Source organism: Lolium perenne, chromosome 7, assembly GCF_019359855.2.
Source record: "Lolium perenne isolate Kyuss_39 chromosome 7, Kyuss_2.0, whole genome shotgun sequence".
Lineage (NCBI taxonomy): Eukaryota > Viridiplantae > Streptophyta > Magnoliopsida > Poales > Poaceae > Lolium > Lolium perenne.
In genome coordinates, this window is record NC_067250.2 from 226,472,461 (window position 1) to 226,494,063 (window position 21,603).

The following is a 21,603-nucleotide window of genomic DNA, read 5'->3' on the forward strand; positions in this document are numbered from 1 at the left end:
AGTACGTGTACAATTGGACAGTGTCAACTCTTTTTTGAGAGGTGGATAATGTCAACTATGCTTCTATGTCATCTAAAGGTATAATAGACGCATCCTCACTGAGCTATCCGGTAAATTAGATTTGACCGTCCCTAGGATCTTACCTCCATGAATCTCGTCCGTCAATTTATTACTGTAGCAGTATAAAAGGGGATCCGGCGGAGGGAAACCCTAGCCGCCTCTCCCTAATCCCATGCCGAGCCGCGGTCACCCAATCCTTGTGGCTCTCTCCCCAATTCCATTCAGGGCATCTCCAACGGAGCAATGCAAAACGGACGCTCAAATTGTCCTCCTCCCGCTTCCGTCTCCGTCACCTTGCAGACGCGAAAATGGTTTTTTTTTTTTGTCAGCGCGTCCGTTTGCGTCTGGGGTGGCTCCAGCGGCCCGAGACACATATTATTTTTCCACATTTTTTTCTCCTTTTCTCCTTTTCATTTAAACATAGTTGCAAACATCACACAAACTAATATATAATTGGAAACATGGTTTTACACAAACTAACGCATCGCCGGTGTGGTAGTGCTTGCGGCAGGATGTGTCGTCGAACCCCTTGACGATCATGTCGCCATCCCCCTCGTAGGGAAAGGTGAGCTGGGAGCCGGGATCGAGGGCGAGGTCGCGGGCGAAATTGTCTCACCCGGTGTGCAGGTACATCTTGCTCTGCCCGTCGAAAAAGACCTTGACAGGCCACCGACAAAAGTAGCTAGCCTCCCGTAGCTGCAACTGGGTCGGCTCGACGCTATCAACGAACTCGGCGAATTTGTTCGGGAGCCGCTTGATGTCGAGGGGTCTTAGTCGATGCGGAGGAGGAACTCGAAGCACCGGTCCTCCTGCAAAGACGACAACGGCGCATACGATGGTGGGGCCGTAGCTGCTCCATCACGGCGGCCCCAGCCTCGGGGGCGGCCACGCCCACCTCGCCGGCCACCTGGACCCGCTATGGAGTTCCCCGCGGGCCTGGTTGCGCCGCAGGAAGAGCTAGGCGACGCTACAGTGAAGATTGTGGAGGCTAGGGTTTGTGTGGAGGAGTGGATGAGGAAGACGAGCGCGCGCCCTCTTTATATACGCCGGACGGCACGCGTGTCATCGCCATTACTTCGTTGGCAGAGGTGGGCGGCGGCCGCTCGGCGGGCGAGGCATCGCCATTAACGTGGCGCAGACTGCCGATGCGACGCCTCGGCGCCACTCACTGGCACGCCTAAGAAGACGCATCGAGTCTGGGTCGCTGGCAGGCGGGCTCGTAGAAACGTCCACCAGCGAGCCAACACTTTACGCGTCCACGCAACATTCACATCCGAGACGTATATTTGAGCCAGGTTCGCGTCTCGGGAGACAGCGTGAACACTTTGAGTCGAGCCTTGGACCTGGTTCCAGCCGTATTTTCGGTGAGCGTCCGTTGCGTCCGCCGTGGGAGATATCCTCACACTACCTCACGTGTTAGTATTGCCGGCACTTTGGTGGCCGGCACTTTGCAATTCTGCCTCTAATGTTAGGTTTACCGGCAGTTTTTACAGTAGTGCCACTAATTAAGTACTTAATTATCGGCAGATTAATGAGGCGCCTCTAATGTTTCGGTAATTAACGGCAACGCTGGAAAAGTGCCGCTAATGTAGTGCTAATTAGCCGTAGTTTAGCAAAAGTGCCGGCAATATTTTTTGATGAGCGTTTGCATAGAAGCCCTCGGTATATTAGATTATGCGCATGTAGTCCTGAGCCCGACCCCCTCTCGCCCATTCGTTCTGTCTCGCACGCACGCGACCTCGCTCTAGTCCCCTTTCACGCCCATGCTATGCCGCCGCCGCCACCCACGGCTCCGACCGTCGCCGGCCTCCTCCTCCGTTGCGGCTCGCCGGCACAGCTCCGCCCCGGTATTTTACCTTGATTCCTCGCCGCCACGACGCTGCTCTCCTCCAGTGCGCGCCCCCACGGAAAACCCTTAGCCGTGTGGCTCGTCTTCGCTGCGTTGGCGCGTCCTCAAGCCTCCAGTTGCTTACCTCCGACAACTACGGATGCCCACGTCGTCTACGACCCCGCTCTGACCTCTAGTACCATGGCTGCTCCAGCCCGACGCCTATGACCACCTCCAGGTTCCCCCGTCGACCATGTCCTCAATCCCCATCCTCAAGGTCGTCACGGAACTTCCGCTGCTAGGCCGAGTGGCTGCCGTTGTAGATCATGGTGTTCCCGATTAGTTTGGTTAGTCCTGACTTCCTGTTCTATTTCGTACGGCTGGTAGCACGACGACACTAGTATAGATTCTGGAATTTGTACTCTACCATGGTGTTCTTAAGCTTCATCATCCATGCACAGGCCACCGCGAGTCTGAGAGCATTGGGAACAGAAAAGTCTGACCAGATTTTGCAAGCGGTAAGTGCTCTTCCACCACTACGGATGTCATTATTGTCTGCATTGCACGCTACTAGAATATATAGTATTTTTGTTTTTGTTTCAGTGAGGGTTTTATTTAGTACCCTGAATGATCATTTAATACTGGATGCTACTGAATTCACAAATCTGCAGGTTAGGGATCTTCTTCGTGAAAAGAGTTCATTTAAAAACCAACCGGACTGGGTTACAGTTCTTGATGGATCTCAGGAAGGTGCATATGAATGGGTAAGATGCTGGCCATATTTATCCATAAATTCTCTCAACTATTACTTCGTCCCCTGACTCTTAGAAATTCCTGTCAATATTCCCTGTCTATCTAAGGTTTTATATGGAAAAAATAGTATCAGTGTGCATTTTCAATTTTTTTAGAAGACTACATTCCAGGTTTTTTTTTTATTATGAACTGATATACGCCAGTTTAGATCTCAAATTTTATGTAACCAGAGCTCAAGGTGACCACTAACAAGGCATAGTATGAGGTCGTGTCATGTCCTGATATACAAAGCTTATACACCTTTACAGTACTAGCAAATGTGCCCGTGCGTTGCCACGGAAAAACAAGACATGGAGGGAGGCGATTTAATATTGTTGGTACCTCCAAGCACGACCACTTATAATTTTTCATTTATAGTCAAATACCCCCATACAATTACACTATGTTGCCACATTTGTAGTTTAGACACTATACACAGTACTCCGCATTATACACTGACATTTTTTCCTCTTCATAATGCTCCGAGGACAACCAAGGTGTTCTTTATATCCCTTTTAGCTTTGCATTCCATCATGCATCTCATTTATCATGCGATCTAGCAACTTCACGCCACGTTATCTATTCTTGCAAAAGACAATCTTCAACACTTCCTTCGTGTAAGCACATCAATAATAATAAAGGTTATGTTGGTCCTGAATCGATTGAACACAGAATGCAAAGCAGCAAGAAAGAAATATTGTAGAGTTCCCCTCCTTTATACACCGGAAACAATTTTTAATAAAGTAAGTATGAGACCCTAGAGCTTAGGCTATAATTTAAGGAAAGACAAAACAAAGCTCAAAATCCATGTGAATGACAATGAGGAACAATGGTATCACAAACACCCGCGTGTTCATGTCTGCTAATAAATTTTTTATCAATACGAGACACAAACATGAACACGAAAAGTACATACAACCCATTGAATTTCCTCAATAAGACATACAGTACATACCTCTAGGCTCCTAGTGTGATGGATGTAGTGGACAGTTTTTCCCTTTACACAAACATAACCTAGTCATGGGTCTCAATCAAGTGACATTATTTTTATGGAGACGAAAGCTACAATTAGCAAGTGCTTATGTTGTCTGTTAATAAGCAACTGCTTTCAATATCAATAACCTTTGTTACACATATTGTAGCTCTTCATAAGGATATGCTATAGTTTCAGGTCACATTGAACTATATTGAAATGATGCAATACACCAAAGATTCTAATAACATTCAAACTATAGCCTGGCAATAAAGGGAAGGTCCCATGTCAATGACAGCTTTGTTTGTGATCATGATACAAACTATATAAGTACTTGGGTGGTTATAACTTAATTGGAATCTGTAGCTACTTTGAAGTCTGTGCTTCTCCGATTTTGTTGGTGCTCAACTAATTGTAGAGGATTGGAGAACCGGAGTTGTATTTGAACTAATTTACTCCGAGTCCGAAACTGTCAAAAAGAAAGAAACCATGCTAATTATGTCTACTCAGTGAACATCAAATTACTTTGAAGCATCATTGAATTATTCAGACCAATGAGAATAGAGTGGGCTTTGGCATCTACAATAAAGAATCTGTACACACCTGCAAGTGGCATGCTCATCTGTTCACCTTTTATAACTGACCACACCAAAGTCAATTTAATTTATCTGCCCGACTACAATGGACAATGAACCAATGGAATGGTATAACCTGGGATGGGTTTGCAGAATCATGGTGTGTTAACAATAACAATATGCAGTTAAACACTACCTGGAAAGAACATGCCACCATGAACTGAAGTTGGCACTAAGAAAACCGATCTCAAACTGAGTGTACCTCCAATCCTTCATAACACTAAACAATCTGGCTAATATGGCTCCAGTTATGGTATCCAAAGTTGGCTACCATTATAACCCTGTAGTACAAGACCATTTCACTACTCTTAGTACCTTCCCAGAAACCAGATAAGCGCATTGTTTGAAGAAGTTGAGCCTATATTTAATTCATCAATTGAACAGTAGATACCATTCCAACTGAAAGTGCTAAAGTAACTCTGCAATACTGGAGCACGTGTGGAAAAGTATATTGTTCGAGCAATCCCCTCAACTGAAATTATGTATAAACAGAGTCCAGGTCAAAATAAAAAATAACCTGCATCTTCATGCCATCTTCAGCAACCCACAATTAATCACAAATCCTTGAAAATGAATGAATTTTCTTCAAGGCCAATGCTACTTGATCATATTCTTAGTCATTGCAACTTAATTTTAAAGATCCCTGAAATGCTTTGAACAAAAATGAATGATAAAGTCCTGGTCCGGGTTTGCATCTAGGATCTAGTAGCATTTTATACTCAACACAAAATGGACTCTCTAATCTGAATTGTAGTCCCTCGGTTCCGATTTCATCAATACGCTTGTGTACGTGCATACTACATAGGCTAGGAGTAGCTCATGTCGATTACATGGGAATGGAGGGAGTAGATCTAATGGAGATTCCCTGTTCCTACAACAAAACCACTACCGCAGTACTTAAACGATTGTGCTAGATGAATTGCAGGCTTATATGTTCAACAGGGCAATGGTTAAATGGAAAAAAGACGCACCAGTATTTGCTGTCACCCACGCACAACTCCTCTTCAGACCAGAAGCGTAACCCAACCCGGAGAAGCCGATCCAGCCTCCCTTTCCATTATGGCAGCAAGCTTATGATCAGTATGAGAGACGACCTTGTTCTTCCTCGGCCTGAACAACGGCTTCCCGATCCGCCCCATGGACGCCCGGCTGCAGAACGAGTCCGTCGATGGTTCTGATGAGCACGACGCGTCAAGAGAGAACCTGAGCGCAGCAGCAGTTCCTGCCGGCGCATCCCTGTGGGTACGCCGAGGGACGTTAGCAATGTAGGCACGGCAGCCGGCTTCTTCTCTTACACTGCGGCGGCGGAATCCCTCCCAGGCCTCGGCGACGCCTTCCGGCCCCGGTTAGCAGGTCTTGGTCCCCGCGGACCTCGGCTCAGAGTATGAGCCGCTAGACGCCGGCGACAGCCGCCCCCTTGAGCTAGACCCGGACATTGCAACCAAATCACCAAATTCTCCACCAAAAGCCCTCCTCCCCGCCTTGACGAGCTTAGCAGGAAACCAAATCGAGGAGACGCTGCTCCGGGAACACCAAACCAAGCACCGGGCCACGGATATGCCATCGCATTCGAGACGATCCCCAGCTCTCTCTCCGCAAATCCGCGAGCAAAACCCTAGCAATCGACGCCCAACCTCTGCGGCATTGCGGGCAGCGAGCTCGCAGACCTCAGATCTAGACCCCGGAAACGCCCGAACCCCCCGTCGCTAGCTCTCGGAGGCGAAAACGAAAGCTCAATTCCAGAACAGCGGAAGCACCGGCCGCAGGCGAGGAAATAGGCTCCCGCGAGGCCCGATTTGGGTGACCCCCGAGCAGTGAGCAACACAACCCTCCTCGGAACCCCGTGGCACGCGAGCAGCCGAGAGGGGAACCCTAGGGACACTCGAAGAGGTGGAGGGAGGGGTGGACTGGCGGAGGCGGAGTAAGGTGTCCGGGCCAGGAAGGAGAAGTAGCGGCATCAGCTCAACTCGAGGAGGACGCGCTCCGGGGCGTCCATGGCGGCGCGTCGCGGAGGAGCCATGCGACGTTCTCAAAGATGGGGAACAACATGCGGCGTAGGAGACGAGGGCGAGGGGAACGACGGGATCCTTGCGTGTGGGCGGTGGAGCGCGGCCCATGTTGGCGCGGCCCATAGGCGCGTGCGGGACGGGAGTACATGAGGGACGACGAAAAGTCTGACGTATTGGAGTCTGGCAGAATAAGGAACATGTTCCTCCTTTTTAAGTAGTGTAGATGTAGATTTAGGAATTGTTCATAAGCAGTGCTGCTTTGTTTAGTTTATATTGCAGGGATACATAACATGTATCACCCATTTTCTCGTCCCTGTCCTTGTAGGTTACCATTAATTATCTGTTGGGAAATTTGGGAAAGACCTACCCAGACACTATTTGTGTGGTTGATCTTGGCGGTGGATCCGTCCAAATGGCATACGCTATCGCAGAGAAGGATGCCGCGAAGGCTCCTAAACCAGCAGATGGTGAAGATGCATATGTGAAGAAGCTCTTCCTTAAGGGAACGACATATTATGTTTATGTCCACAGGTTAGTACCGTAACTTTTAATAGTTTTTCGTTGTTTCTATTGTCTGGCCAAAATATTGTCATGGTAAATTCTGAACCATCTGCTTTTTTTATTTGAATGGGAACCCTCTCCTGCTGATGTTAAGCATAGATCAAAGTAACAATTTTCAGAACCTATTTTAAGAACCTGTTGGTGGTGCAATCTCTTGTTTATGTCTAGTCGGATTCATGATTCATATAAACTACTTATATGAAAAGTTTGTTATTCTGGATGAAGCTACCATGTACTGCTAAAAGTACGTAACATAATTCCTATTGTATTGGATGTGTGAGAAACTTCAGGACAACTCAAGTTAAAATGCAATTAGACGTGTAAACGTCCTCCATAAAGAGCATGCATGCCGTCTTCACAAAAGCTTAACTGTATTCTAGTAACCGTGTTTCAAGGCTACTACATTTTGGATAGAAGATATTTTTCTGTCATTTAACCAACATTTAATCTGACATAAAGTCCTGCATCCAGATGTCATTTGGTAGCTTGGTTGTTCACCTTTACTTGTGATCTAAAGTTTTGTTAAGTTAGTCCACATCCTGCAGTTTAATTTCTGTAATTAGTGTGCTATTAAACGTGTTCGGTGTTTGGAACCAAATTGCTGGACATGAGAAGTGGTCCGGTTGCTCCTATTACTAGTACTAGTAGGTCTATTTTTTTCTGTTCGAGGCTAGCACTAGCAAATGTGAAGTCTGGTTGCCTGAATGGAACAAGTAATTGAACTGTAAACTTCTTGGCAACTTTTATCCATGGATTTAAGATGTGGAGAAATGCTTTAGTCAGCTAACTGCTGGAACAAATGATGTGTTATTGTGCTTTACATTTCACACTATAACATCTCAATATCTTACTAGATGCAAGGTATGGCTGATAGTATAATAGCAATGCTCTGAAAATACACTATAAAAACACGTGCATATATGAGATATGCTGCAGTACATGGATTTATTTTTCGAAGTTTATGCATGTGTCTTGTGAAAATGCACTCAAGATAGAAACAGAGGATCATTTATTCTGTTTCCAGAGCTACATATTCTGTTTCCAGTAACATTAAAAATCTGTCGGTTCTCACTTTCATATGGAAACTATTGCATTGCTGATGGAGTGTCTGCTTCTGGTGCAAAATGACTGTCTATTCAAAGGAACTGAAGCAAGTTTTTACAGATGCGGAAGAATCCTTGAGGAGTTGATGCACAAGGTCTTACAGAGCGAAAAGAAGAGTATACGATGACCTACAGGCCTACAGAACTCATTTTGGGATTCTTCGACAAATTTGGTGGGCTGTGTAACTGTGTTCTTTTTTTTCCACATATTCTCGTGTCTTGCAGTATACATATATTACAAGGATTTTTAAACTATTGTAGCATTTTCCAGAGAATCTAGGGAACTGCACTAGCTTTGAGATTTTGTATACAGAAGATTTTATAAGATTTTACTGATATATTGGTGCTCATTTGTCAAGTTTTTCTTGTTAGAACTTTATTTATGGAATACAGGGACATTCCGTATAACTAATCTCTAGAGAAATAGCTTACAACATTGGTCTCCTTCAAGTAGTCACATTGGATATACCTTATAAAATCCTCCGTATTCTATCTTATCTGTATTCTGAAAATACAGATGTTCTACTGACGTTCATACTTATTCTTGATGTTTTCATTGTTGTTTCGTAGGTCAATTCAATGGGGCTCGTTGTCCCTCACCAAACATATAGCCACTGCTACTAGTAGTCAGTTTTTCTTTGTGAGCCAGGAATGAAGACTGACCAGATACCGAGAGATGCAATGGCAGGTCAATGCATTGGAATGGCAACTACTGGACTATCCTCTTCATTCAAATGCTCAAGTCTTTGAGTACGTTACTGTGTATCTCCTTCTATTTTATCCTCATGAATTACATATAAAATTCAATGTTACTGACAGTGAAGGCAAAATACAATACAACTTGTTACTACTGTCCTAAATCTTGCTTTTTTACTCATGGCGTTTCAATCATCTTGCCGTCCATAGTTCATACTAGTGATTTTTCATTTGTTTTATGCACCTGTGTACATGTATATTTTCAACAGGAGCGTTAATTTTGTTCTTGTTAAAATTATAAAATGAGAGTGTCATTTCTATTGTGTACTTCATTGCATACACTAACTAATAAAGAAGCTTTGCTCACTCATGACAATCTGTGTGATAACTGGGAAATCTTAATGTTCAGGTTTATCTGTCCTCCTCCGTCGAAGCAGGCTGGCTCAACTCCTGCCTGCCCTCCTACTCCGCCCACGGTGAGACCTCTCATCCCTGCATCTTCAGATAGTGGGTTCTGTTCATGTTCAGAATCTTGCGTGTATATTAGAGGTGCTGGTTTTTTTCACTAGTTGTACAGATACAAACTAGTAACTAGCCTAATGGTTGAATGCTAGAAAGAATAGGAACAACTATGGATATGAAAAATGGATGTGATGCCAATGGACGATTTAGATTGTCTAGGCAAACATCTAGAAAGGGGAAGCGTAGTGATAATTTTTGTTTATTAGGATGCTAGTGTTGGCTTAAATCCTGTCTCTCTCCCTTAGTCTGAATTTCTCGTTTTCGTGTCGCTTGTTTGACACTGTCAATTTCATCAGACAAGTTAAGAGTTAGTCGTTTTTCCTGTTTTGCTAGCTAGCTCTCAGGTTGTTTGTAGACTGTATATCATGCTCCTTTTTTCTCCCGACTATATGAACTTGATTGGTGCATCTCTTTTCACCCCTAGCCTCTACACTTTCTCTGGCTTTCACCTATTCTTGCATATTTTTGTATGCAACACTTGTGATCACTTAACTAATAATAGTAATATCTAGCCTTACGACCCAGAAACTAAGAGACAGGATGGGGCTGCACGATTCTAGACGCACGCCTGCGCTAGCACCCACCTCCCACCTCTAGCCCCGCCGCCGCCGTGCCCTCGCCGGTAGCCTCCCTCCCTCTCCTCCTCCCGAGCCGGCGCCCTCCCCGGCGTCATGTCGTCCGGCGACAGCTGCGACGGTCGCGGCCACCGCCGCCAGGAGCGCTGGATCTCCGACGGCAACTTCTCCGCATCCAGCTCGCGCAGCTACAGCGACGTCGCCCGCACGCCGCCCCGCTCCGCCACGCCGCCGCCGCTGCCTCCCCCTCCGCCGGAAGCCACCCAGGTTGCCCCTCGCGCGCCGGCCTCCACCCGCATCGGCCCCCGCTCTGAGGTGCACCGCGTCCGCCGCGACGACGCGCCTCGCGGGCCTGACGCCAACGGCTGGCAGCAGCCGCGACGCCGGCACCACCAGCGGCGCCGCCCCCAGCACGCCGGAGGCCACGCGCAGCGACGCCGCAGTCCTTCTCCCGAGCTGGAGGGCGGCCTCTGCTTCAGGTGCCTGGAGCCTGGACATCCTGTCCGTGGCTGCACCAACGAGGTGCGGTGTCGCCGCTGCCTCCTCTCCGGCCACGCCAGCAGAGACTGCACGCCTGAGCAACGCGCCTACGACCGCGCTCGGGCCCGCCCGCCGCCAAGAGAAGAAGGCCCACCTCAACGCCGCCGCACCGCACCGGCCGCGCCGCCTCCGCCCTCACCCCAGCTGCTAGCTCAGCAAACTCTCCCGGTGTCCACCGCGCTCGTCACCATAGCCGCGCCGCCTCTGCCTCCTCCTCCGCAGCAACCCATGCTGCTGGCGCGCACCGTCGATCCTTTGGGTCCAGTGCGTGCCCCAGCCGCGACGACGACGGCACGTACTGTTGATCCTACGGGTCCGGTGCGTGTCATCCTCTCGCGCAGCGTTGAGATGGAGCAGGCGGAAGCCGTCCTACGACGCGCGATGGTCGCCTCCGTCACCGGAACGAGGCCGACCGTCTCTGCTGACCAAGTGGCGGAGGTGCTCACGGCCAGTTTCAACCTCCAAGCCGGCGACTTTACCGTCCATCTTCACCACCCCGAGGAGTTCCTCATCATTTTCGCCACCCAAGAGCTCAAAGACAGGCTGTCTGGCGACCACTTCATCGGCAACACAAGCTTCTCGCTCACCGTCCGTCCTTGGTGCAAACTGGCGCACGCCGGCTGCGGCAGGTTCGAGCACCGCGTCGAGCTTGAGCTCCGTGGCATCCCCGCGCAAGCCTGGAACGTCTCCACGGCGGAATCGCTGCTGAGAGATAGCTGCTGGGTGGAGAGGATTCATCCTGGCACGCGCTCCAGGGCCGACATGGCCGTCTTCCGGCTCACCGCCCGCACCCACGACCCCTCCACCATCCGTCGGCAAGCCATCCTCGAGGTCGTCGAGATCATCCCCGCGCGCAACCCGACGGAGCCGCCAACCATAAGAACGCTCACGTATCCCATATCGATCAGGATCACGCCGGATGTCATCGACGGCCCGCGGCCTGGTGCCGCCGATGATCCGCCGGGCGACAACGACGGAGCCGACAAGGACGCTGAGGGCTCTGGACGGGCCGCGCGGCGCGGCCCTCGCCGCCGCTGCCGCAAATGCCGCCACCCGACGCCGACGCTGCTCCTCCCGCCGGGCGCGCAGATGGCATGGCCTTGGACGAGCCTGCCTGGACCATGGACTGCACCCAGACGCGTGCTGACGGCGTCTGCATGGACCGCCGCTGGGCTGATGCACGCCGGCCAGTTCCGCCGCCGCGCCGGCGCTGGCGCCGCGCCGTCACCGTCGCGCAGTGGCGCACCATGGATGCATGGCCCGGTCAGGAAAGGCGGCGCCAGCCACGTCAACCTCGTCGCCTAGCGCAAAGTGGAAGGCTGGAATGGCGCCGAAAGGACCAGCCACAGGGACCCGCCACGACCCGTGCTGACGTTGCGGCCACGGTCGCCACGACCGCAGCGGATCCGAGGCCGGTAGAACCTGCTGGATCCCCAGATGGCATGAGCCCATTGGCCGATCCCCCACTCACGCAGCCCAACCCAGCACGAGAGGGAGAGGCGGTGGACCCGCACACGACCAGGTCGCCGACCATTTTGAATCCTGCGTCGCCAGCTGCACCTCCCGACAGCCAGGAGCGGGCCACCCCTGACGAGACCAACGCCTGCTCACATCGGGACCCCTCCTTCTCTTTGGACAGCATGGTACCTGACTCTCTGCTGGCGGAACCTGCTCCCAATGCTGATTCCTTGTCGGGGCAAAGCGAGGCTGCTACCTGCCAAGAACCTGCCAACGATCCCATGCCCACCTCTAGCCTGGTTACTGCAAAGGAGAACCAGATGGCTGCGACCGTGCACCAGCGCACGACTCCTGTAGATGCGACTCCTGTGCAAGCTGCCTCGTCTGGGCCGTCCTCTCCAGCTCGTGAATCGGAAGCCCAGCAAGCCCACCAGCCCCAAGCCCAGCTGCCCCAAAGGCCCACAACTCCGACTCCGCCAACCGACGACCGTGCAGCGCTACGATCTGCGCCAGGCCGCTTCGCGTCGCCACCGATCACGCTGCGCCGCTCCAGAAACATCGCCGCAGCGCCGCCACAGCAGTGGACCCTGGGAGACTTCCTCAAAGCTGCCACCAAGCATCTAGATGCCACCCTGCCAACCCCCGGAAGGAAATCACGCCGGCAGCCCCTGAACTTCACCCCTCGTCGTGGACGATCGGCCACTGCCGCATGCAATGGGGCACCGCCCACGGCTGAGCGCAGGGCCCAGACCCAGGTCCTACGAACCTTGGGCATCATTGGAGTGAATCAGGCCATATCTGCCGCCGAGATGGCCGCATACGATCATGTGTTCGCTGCGCCGATCCCTCTTGCTGTCCTGACGGCCATCGCAGCACTGGTTGATCAACAGATCCCAGCCTCCGCCGCCCCTTCGCCAATACCCATGGCTGTCGACGTTGCATGCGAGTGATCGATTCTGACCTGTCCTTTGCCGTCGACCACTCCTTGATGGATCACGGCTTACGTATCGCTATCTGGAATGTTAGGGGGCTCAACGCGCGTGCTAGGCGCCTGGCCATTAGATCGCTGATTGACACTGCAAACGCATCCATTGTTTGCCTTCAAGAAACAAACATGAACTTGATCTACTCCTCCATTGTCTTAGAAACTCTTGGCTCCGAATTCGATGACTACACATACTTGCCGGCGCAAGGCACCAGAGGGGGTATTCTCCTAGCATGGAAGAGCAGGGACGTGTCCATCACGGACCCAATGTTCACCATGAACGCCATTACTGCCAAGGTCACCGTGGGCGCCAGCACTCCCTGGTGGATCTCGGTGGTTTACGGCCCGCAAGAGGAGGACGACAAGATCAATTTCCTCCAGGAGCTGCGTCACGTTAGGGCTGACTGCCAAGGGCCATGGATGCTTTGTGGAGATTTCAATCTCATATATCGTGCAGAAGATAAAAACAACAGCAACTTAAACCGGAGAATGATGGGCAAGTTCCGCCGCCTCCTCAATGATTTGCTGCTCAAGGAGGTGTACTTGAACGGGCGCCGCTACACTTGGTCGAATGAGCAGCCCCCTCCGACGCTTGTTCACCTCGACCGTGTGCTCTGCACCGCTGACTGGGAGGAGCTACAGAGGGAATGCCACCTCAGATGCCTCGCATCGGTTGTTTCTGACCATAGCCCCTTGTTGCTGGACTGCTCTCCCATGCCCGCTGCCCACAGGCGATTCCACTTTGAGGACTTCTGGTTGCGCCTAGATGGCTTCCAGGAGGTTGTGGCTGAGGCGTGGAACTCTGTATGGGACGTGGACCCTTTCCAACGGCTGCGACTACGGCTACAGGCCACCGCACGCAAACTCACGAGCTGGAGTGCACGCTCCGTTGGAAACGTCAGGGATAAGATGGCCATCTCGCGCGAGCTCATGTTGCACTTCGACAAGGCCGAGGAGGACAGAACGCTCACTGCCCATGAGAACCAGTTTCGCAAACAGCTCAAGGTTGCCTACCTAGGCCTCGCTTCCCTGGATCGAACAATTGCTCGGCAGCATGCCCGCTTAGCCTATCTCAAGGAAGGAGATGCCAACACCTCCTTTTACCACCGCCAATGCACGTTTAGGAGGCAGAAGAACAGGATTTTCAGCATCACCACGGATGATCAGGTGCTCACCTCGCATGAGGACATGGCGGGGGCAGTTTTTGCGCACTTTGACGCACTCCTTGGCACGGCTGTTCGCCGGGAGCACACGCTAGACCTTTCAAACCTGATTGAGCCCCAAGACCTAAGCCACATCGATGAGCCTTTTGGCGCTGAAGAGATTTGGAGTGCGATTAAGAGGCTGCCGGCACGCAAGGCGCCGAGGCCAGACGGCTTCACTGCAGAGTTTCTGCGGGCTTGCTGGCCCACGGTCAAGCAAGACTTCGTTGACGTTTTCCAGCAATTGTTCGACATGCGTGGCCGCGGCTTCAGCAAGCTCAACCAGGCCCTCCTCACTTGCCCAAGCGTGCCGACGCAAGCCACGTGGCCGACTATGCCCGATCAGCCTGATTCACCTAGTCGCCAAGATCTTCGCCAAAGTTCTGTCCCTTAGGCTTGATCCCAGCCTTGACAGCCTCGTCAGCAACAACCAGAACGCGTTCATCACGGGAAGAAGCCTCCACGACAACTTCATCCTTGTGCGGCAATCTGCGAGGCTGCTGCATCAGCTGGGGGCGCTAAGGATTCTGCTCAAGCTTGACATGGCAAAGGCCTTTGACTCCCTCTCATGGCCCTTCCTTTTTGAAGCCATGAAGCAGTATGGGTTCGGGGACAGGTTCCTTGAGTGGCTATCCATCCTCCTGTCCTCCGCGAGCACACGCATCCTCTTGAACGGGGAGCCAGGACCACCTATATGGCACCAGCAAGGGCTACGCCAGGGAGACCCCCTGTTGCCCCAACTGTTCGTCCTCGCCATCGACGTCCTGAGTAGGCTCTTCAAGCGCGCAGTCGAGCTGGGAATCATGCAGAGTCTACACCCAAGGAAGCTGATACCGTCCATCTCCCTGTATGCCGACGACGTAGTGCTCTTTTGCCACCCATCCGTTGGAGACACCATGGATGTCAAGGAAATCCTCAACTTGTTTGGTCGCTCATCCGGCCTCCACGTCAACTTCGCCAAGAGCTCGGCCACGCCGCTGCGCTGCACCACGGAGGATATTGCGCTGACTGCTGAGCGCCTTGGCTGCCCGGTGGCAGCCCTCCCTATCACCTACCTTGGCATCCCGCTCACGATCAGGCGACCGACCGCTGCTCAGCTCCAGCCTATTGTCGACAGCATTGCCGGCCGCCTGCCAACCTGGAAGGCTGGGCTCATGAACAAGGCAGGGCGCCTAGCCATGGTCAAGTTTGTGCTCTGTGCCATTCCTATACATCAGCTGCTGGTCTATGCACCGCCGAAGAAATCGCTAAAGATGATCGAGAAGGTCAAGCGTGGCTTCCTATGGGCCGGACGCGCTGCCGCCAACGGCGGCCATTGTCATGTTAATTGGAGCCGTGTGTGCCGGCCCCTATCCCTTGGCGGTCTCGGCGTCCAAGACATTGGGCGGGCAGGGCTTGCCCTCAGACTCAGATGGCTATGGCTGTCCCGCACGGACGACGGCAGAGCCTGGAGCGGCCTGGACTTACAGTTTTCTGAGGAGGAGCGTGCACTCTTCTTCGCGTCGACGACCATGTGCATTGGCAATGGGCAGAAAGCCCTGTTTTGGGAGGACCGGTGGGTCAACAGTAAAGCCATCAAGGAGATCGCACCCTTGTTATACAACTGCATCCCCAAGAGACGCTGCAAATCTAGGACTGTGGCTGATGGGCTCCAAGGGAATAGCTGGGCAAGAGACATCCAGGGCGTGCTTGGGGTACATGAGATCGGCCAGTACCTTCAGCTATGGCTCTTGATCCAGGATACCCCTCTCACCGACTCAGCGGACAGACTGATATGGAAGTGGACTACCACTGGCACATACACCGCTCGCTCATGCTATCTAGCCACCTTCCACGGATCAACAGCTTGTTACTCCTGGAGGCTCATCTGGAGAACCTGGGCGCCGCCGAAGGTGAAGTTCTTCCATTGGCTCGCCAACCTTGACAGATGCTGGACCGCTGAGCGCCTTGCCAGACACGGACTCCCACACCATGCCAGGTGCTTGCTTTGCGACCAGGCACCTGAGTCCATGCGATACTTGATGCTTGAATGCCCCTTCACCCGACAGGCTTGGCATGAGACCCTTGCATGGCTTAGGATGACTACGGCTGCCCCTGACCACGAGCCATCCATCATGGACTGGTGGCGACGCGCAAGATTGGACACTCCCAAGCCACTGCGCAAAGGCCTTGCCTCTGCCACCCTCCTCATCCCATGGATGGTTTGGAAACACCGAAACTCCTGCGTTTTTGAGGGTGCCCGGCCATCAATCACACTCCTACTTTCCATGATCAAGGAAGAGATTAGCTCATGGGCAAAGGCTGGTGCTAGGGGACTACGTGTAGTTCTGCCATCAATCTGGGATGTACACTGATGTAAAAACTGTTTCTTGTAACCCACCTCTTAGGAGGTTGTAAACCTATTCTATCTTTTCAATGAAATGAAGCGCAAAGGTCCTTTGCGTTTTCTCGAAAAAAAAAAAATCTAGCCTTACCATAACGTGCTAGTTGTGCAATCCACGTATGTAGTTTTTAGTTCCAAAAGAGCCCTTCAACTTTCGATCAGTAAAAGTGCATCATAGACAGTTCCAAGTTCATTAATATGCAATTGACACATGCACCTGCCGTCTGTGCATGTGCCAATATTAGGATATTCACTTGAATTCATATAGTCAGGAGAAAAAAGCAGTATGATATACAGACTACAAACAACATGAGAGCTAGCTAGGAAGACAGTAGACAAAGAAAGCGCTGAGGCGTTTGCCAACAACCTTATTCTCGGTTTCTTTTTCAAAGAGGCTAGAGCAATTTGTGTATAGGTTGTTCACTTGAATTCGAATATCGCATCTTGAATTATATGCAGTCATATAACTTGGGTACAAAGGGTACTTGTGTATTTTTATTAGCTCAGTGATTTAAGTTTCGTGTGTGGTGCAGAGTGACAAAAGAGAGCGGTGACTGAGATTTGTGGAGTCCAGTCCACTAAATTCTTACACTTCGAAGGAGATATATGGCTTTAAAAACACCCTGCTTTTAAAATATGGTTAGTGTTCACATCTTTTTTTGTCACAACTTGCAAACTTTCTAATGTTTTTCCCTAAGATGTGGCCCATTAGCAAATGAAGCAAATTGTAGGTTTCAAATCTCAGGTTTCAGTCTCTGGTTTTAAGTTGACATTGTGTGTGATACCAAACTGAAACAATTACTTCTTATTCCAAAGATGTCAGTAGTATTATAATTCCTTGTTCACCTATCCATGAAGGATATGTTAGGCTTTATTTACAGTTGAGGGGAATGGATGCTAAGCCTGCTTAATCTTAATCATATATTATCTTGTAACCAAAATTAAATAGCAACATATCTGTTTAATCTTTTCTGGTGGCATTTACTGGTTCTATTTTGTTCATGTAGAGCAACAAATCTCTGAATATTGTTTGCCTATGTGTCCATAATTGTTGTATGCATACTTGCATTATTGGAAGCTTTACTCTGTTTTTTGTCAGGATAAATTACTGGAAGTGTTGGGACTGGAAGTATACCTGCATCTTCTTTGTGAGGAGCATTATCTTTTTGGTGAGGATCATTGTTTTTTTTCCGGAGCAGTACAATTCAAGATCCTGTAATTAGATTCTGTAATTTAGATGCTACATGGAAATGTTTGTTCTAGACCATGTTGACACCATGTTGCTTGCAAATGTTGGTTTCAAACCATGTTGACACAATGTCGCTTGCAAATATTGGTCCCATCATGTAATTTAGATGCATGGTTGTAATTTTAATGCATGATCATGTCGCTGTGTTGGATCAAAATGCCAAGCAATATGAAGGTGCTATGATTATTGCCTTGTTTTGAATTTGGCAGTTTCAAAAAATGCTTGCAAAGAATTAATGGCAGTCCTCAATAGTGCGTACAAACATAATTAAAAACATTGTTGAAAACAACCTCCAAATGTAATAGAAGGCATCTTTCAAAAGTGCCGGCAAAAATATTCAAAGGCATCTTCAAAAGTGCCGGCAAAAAGATTTGATGGCATTTTCAAAAGTGCCGGTAAAAAGATTCAACGGCATCTTTTAAAAATGCTGCCAAAAAGATTCTCGACATCTTCAAAAAATGCCGAAAATAGTAACTAGTGGCATTTATGTAAGTGCCTGAAAAAACAATTAATGACATTTTCTGAAAAGTGCCGGCAAAGACCTACCTCGACTAGATCAAATACAACACTTTTTTTCTGCCTCCAAAAACTATTGTCGGCACTTTTGGTAGAATTAGCGGCACTTTTAGGTGCTGGCAATTTGGGTACCTGTCGTAGTGTCATCTCCTTCTCATCCTACCTCCAATCGGCCGGCCCGACCGTCATCGGCGACCTCCGCCGTTTCTCCTCGCCATCCCAGCTCGTCGGCGCAAGGGGATCCATGGAGGGAACCCTAGCGAGATTGAGGAGAAGGATGTTGTTCTCGTCCCTTTGCGCTCGGGCCATAGAGCCATTGAAGCCGTCGTCGTCCTCGCCTTCAGCCGTTCAGCGTGCGGGCCTCCACCTTTCCGGCATCGTCGGCTGCACAGGAAGGAGGAGCGTCTATGGTGGTGCCTTTCGACGAGCATCTCTTCCGTCCAACAGCTGCCTCGTTCATCTCCGCTGCTCGCACTAGTAGAAAACCTCTCATCCATCTAAGCCATTGGTACCGGTTCCCTTACGAACCGGTACCAATGGGGTTATCTATACCGGTTGAATGGCTCTGGCGGGCGAGGAGATTTGGTACCGGTTCGTTAGGAGCTTTCGTACCGGTTCGTGTTAGGAACCGGTACGAAAGGTCTTCGGCCAAAATTCAGACGCGTGGTGGGGCCCGGGCTGGACCTTTGGTACCGATTCGTAACACGAACCGGTACCAAAGGGTACCCAGCTATATCAAATCGCCAGATCCCTTCCCGAGCCCCCTGCATGCTGGCTCTCATTTTTCTCTTCTTCCTCACACTCTAAATTTTTCTCCACCTCTCACACTCCAATAATCTTTATTTTTCTCCACCATTTTAACAAGATTAACGACCTCCATCTATCCAAGGGTTAGCAATATCATCCTTTCTTCCGGCGTTCCTAATTTAGCTCATTTCTTTGGTAGTTTAACTCGTACTATTTTTCTAGTGCTAGCAAGGTGTTTGATGAAATGCCTAAGTTAGGGATTTTACTTTTTTTATAATCAATTTGAGCTGAAATTATGGTATATTTTGTAGGTTTTAATTAGTATCATCCCCGTCCTCACCGCCGTCGATCGCTAGCGTCGTCCCCTAGCCGGCACCGTACAACCTCGGTGAGCCTCTTCTTTTTTTTAAAAAAAACTTAGTTTTATGTGATGAACTTGAATATTAATTAAGTTGGTCACTCATATATCCATGATGTTGTGTACTTAATGATTTTTGATATACATATAAAATGCAGATGAGTCGACAATGGATGTACGGTGACCGGTGCCATCCCGAGTTCATTACTGGCATGCATTATTTTCTCAACGTGGCTGAGGCAAACAGGCAGTCGAATGGTTTCATGTATTGTCCATGTAGTTCCTGTAAGAATATGAAGGATTACTCTACCTCGAAGACCCTTCACGTCCACCTGCTGGAGAATGGTTTCATGCCCAGCTATAATTGTTGGACCAAGCACGGAGAAAGAGGGGTTATATTGGAAGACAACGAAGAAGAAGAGGATAGTGACAACTATCCCTTATTCAACGAAGACGGTGGTAGTAGAATGGGGGAAGACGAAGCTGAAGAAGAGCTCATTTTCGATGAGCCGATTTTTGATGACCCGGATGACGATTTGGGTCGGGCCATTCTTGATGCGAAGATGAACTGCGGAAATGAAAAGGAGAGGTTGAAGTTGGAGAAAATGTTAGAGGATCACAACAAACTGTTGTACCCAAATTGCGAAAATGGTCAGAAAAAGCTAGGTACCACGCTGGAATTGCTGCAGTGGAAGGCAGAGAATGGTACTTCTGACAAGGGATTTGAAAAGTTGCTGAAAATAATAAAGAAGATGCTTCCAGGGGAGAACGTGTTGCCCTCTAGCACGTACGAAGCAAAGAAGGTTGTCTGCCCTCTAGGATTAGAGGTTCATAAGATACTTGCATGCATCAATGATCGCATCCTCTACCTCGGGAGTACGAGAATTTGAATGCATGCACGTAATGTACTGCATAGAGCTATAAGATCACGCGAGATGACCTCTGGCGATGTTGAGGGTGAGTCCACCCCCGGGAAGAGGGTTCTGCGAAGGTGATGTGGTATGCTCCTATAATACCACGGTTGAAACGTTTGTTCCAACAAAGAGCATGCCAAGTTGTTGCGATGGCACAAAGAGGACCGTAAGAAAGATGTGATGCTGAGACACCCCGCTGACGGGTCGCAGTGGAGAAAAATCGACAGAGAGTTCAAGTCATTTTCAGATGACGCAAGGAACTTAAGATTTGGTCTAAGTACAGATGGCTTTAATCCTTTCGGGAGCAGAGCTCCGATCATAGCACCTGGCCGGTGACTCTATGTATCTATAACCTTCCTCCTTGGTTGTGCATGAAGCGGAAGTTCATTATGATGCCGGTGCTCATCCAGGGCCCGAAGCAACCAGTGCAACGACATTGATGTGTACCTGAGGCCAATGGTTGAAGAACTTTTAGAGTTGTGGCGTGACGAAGGTGTACCTGTGTGGGATGAGCACGAACAAAAGGAATTTAACCTACGAGCGTTGTTATTTGTAACCATCGATGATTGGCCTGCTCTTGGTAACATTTCAGGGCAGTCAAACAAGGGATACAATGCATGCACACACTGTTTAGGTGAGACTGATAGTAATTATTTGGGAAACAAGAATGTGTACCGGGGCATCGTCGATTTCTTCCAAAACAACATCACGTAAGAAAGAGAGGAAAGCATTTCGGAGGTGAGGCAGATAACCGAACGAAGCCTACCCGCCCTAATGGGGAAGTTATATATGATATGGTCAAGGATTTAAAAGTGATCTTTGGAAAGGGTCTCGGCGGACAATCTGTTCCGCATGATGTTGACGGACACGTACCCATGTGGAAGAAGAAGTCGATATTTTGGGAGCTACCCTACCGGAAATGCTTCGAGGTTCACTCGCAATCGACGTGATGCACGTGACGAAAAATCTTTGCGTGAACCTGCTAAACTTCTTGGGCGTGTATGGGAAGACAAAAGATACACCGGATGCACGGCAGGACCAGCAAAGTATCCACGAAGGAAACAACCTGAATCCAGAGAAGTATCAAGGTCCCGCCAGCTATGCTCTTACCAAAGAGGAGAAGGAGATCTTTTTTGAAGTCCTGAGTAGCATCAAGGTCCCGTCTGGCTTCTCGTCGAATATAAAGGGAATAATAAACATGTCGGAGAAAAAGTTTCAAAACCTAAAGTCTCATGACTGCCACGTGATTATGACACAATTACTTCCGGTTGCATTGAGGGGCTTCACCGGAAAATGTTCGAGTACCCATTGTGAAGCTATGTGCGTTCCTCAATGCAATTTCTCGAAGGTGATCAATCCACTTAATCTACAAAATTTACATAAGGATGTGGTCCAATGTCTAGTCAGCTTCGAGTTGGTGTTCCCACCATCCTTCTTCAATATTATGACACATCTCCTAGTTCACCTGGTCGAAGAGATTGGCGTTCTCGGTCCTGT

At 49.7% G+C, this 21,603-nt stretch overlaps 1 protein-coding gene across 3 annotated transcripts; it reads left to right on the forward strand.

Annotated features, from left to right (window-relative positions):
- Nucleotides 1-1,779: 1,779 nt before the first annotated feature.
- On the forward strand, nucleotides 1,780-17,772 carry LOC127313789 (probable apyrase 2). 3 transcript variants are annotated; one of them, XM_071823315.1, is made up of 9 exons: nucleotides 1,780-2,235; nucleotides 2,350-2,406; nucleotides 2,560-2,652; nucleotides 6,623-6,828; nucleotides 8,023-8,134; nucleotides 8,532-8,711; nucleotides 9,067-9,133; nucleotides 16,856-16,961; nucleotides 17,422-17,772. In XM_071823315.1, exons 1-5 carry the CDS (start codon nucleotides 2,215-2,217, stop codon nucleotides 8,087-8,089), a joined length of 444 nt encoding a protein of 147 aa, XP_071679416.1. In that variant the 5' UTR covers nucleotides 1,780-2,214; the 3' UTR covers nucleotides 8,090-8,134; nucleotides 8,532-8,711; nucleotides 9,067-9,133; nucleotides 16,856-16,961; nucleotides 17,422-17,772. The 3 variants fall into 3 exon arrangements, with proteins under 3 accessions (XP_071679416.1, XP_071679415.1, XP_071679417.1); XM_071823314.1 differs by lacking the exon at nucleotides 16,856-16,961; XM_071823316.1 differs by lacking the exon at nucleotides 16,856-16,961 and having other exon boundaries at nucleotides 1,781-2,235; nucleotides 8,001-8,134.
- The last annotated feature ends 3,831 nt before the right edge of the window (nucleotides 17,773-21,603 follow it).

Bases quoted from the DNA above. Each gene is read 5' to 3' on its own strand.
- LOC127313789 (XM_071823315.1), top strand. From the start codon at position 2,215: ATGGTGTTCCCGATTAGTTTG. The intron at 2,236-2,349 runs GTTAGTCCTGAC...ATCCATGCACAG, and splicing joins TGGTGTTCCCGATTAGTTTG to GCCACCGCGAGTCTGAGAGC. The intron at 2,653-6,622 runs GTAAGATGCTGG...CTGTCCTTGTAG, and splicing joins AGGAAGGTGCATATGAATGG to GTTACCATTAATTATCTGTT.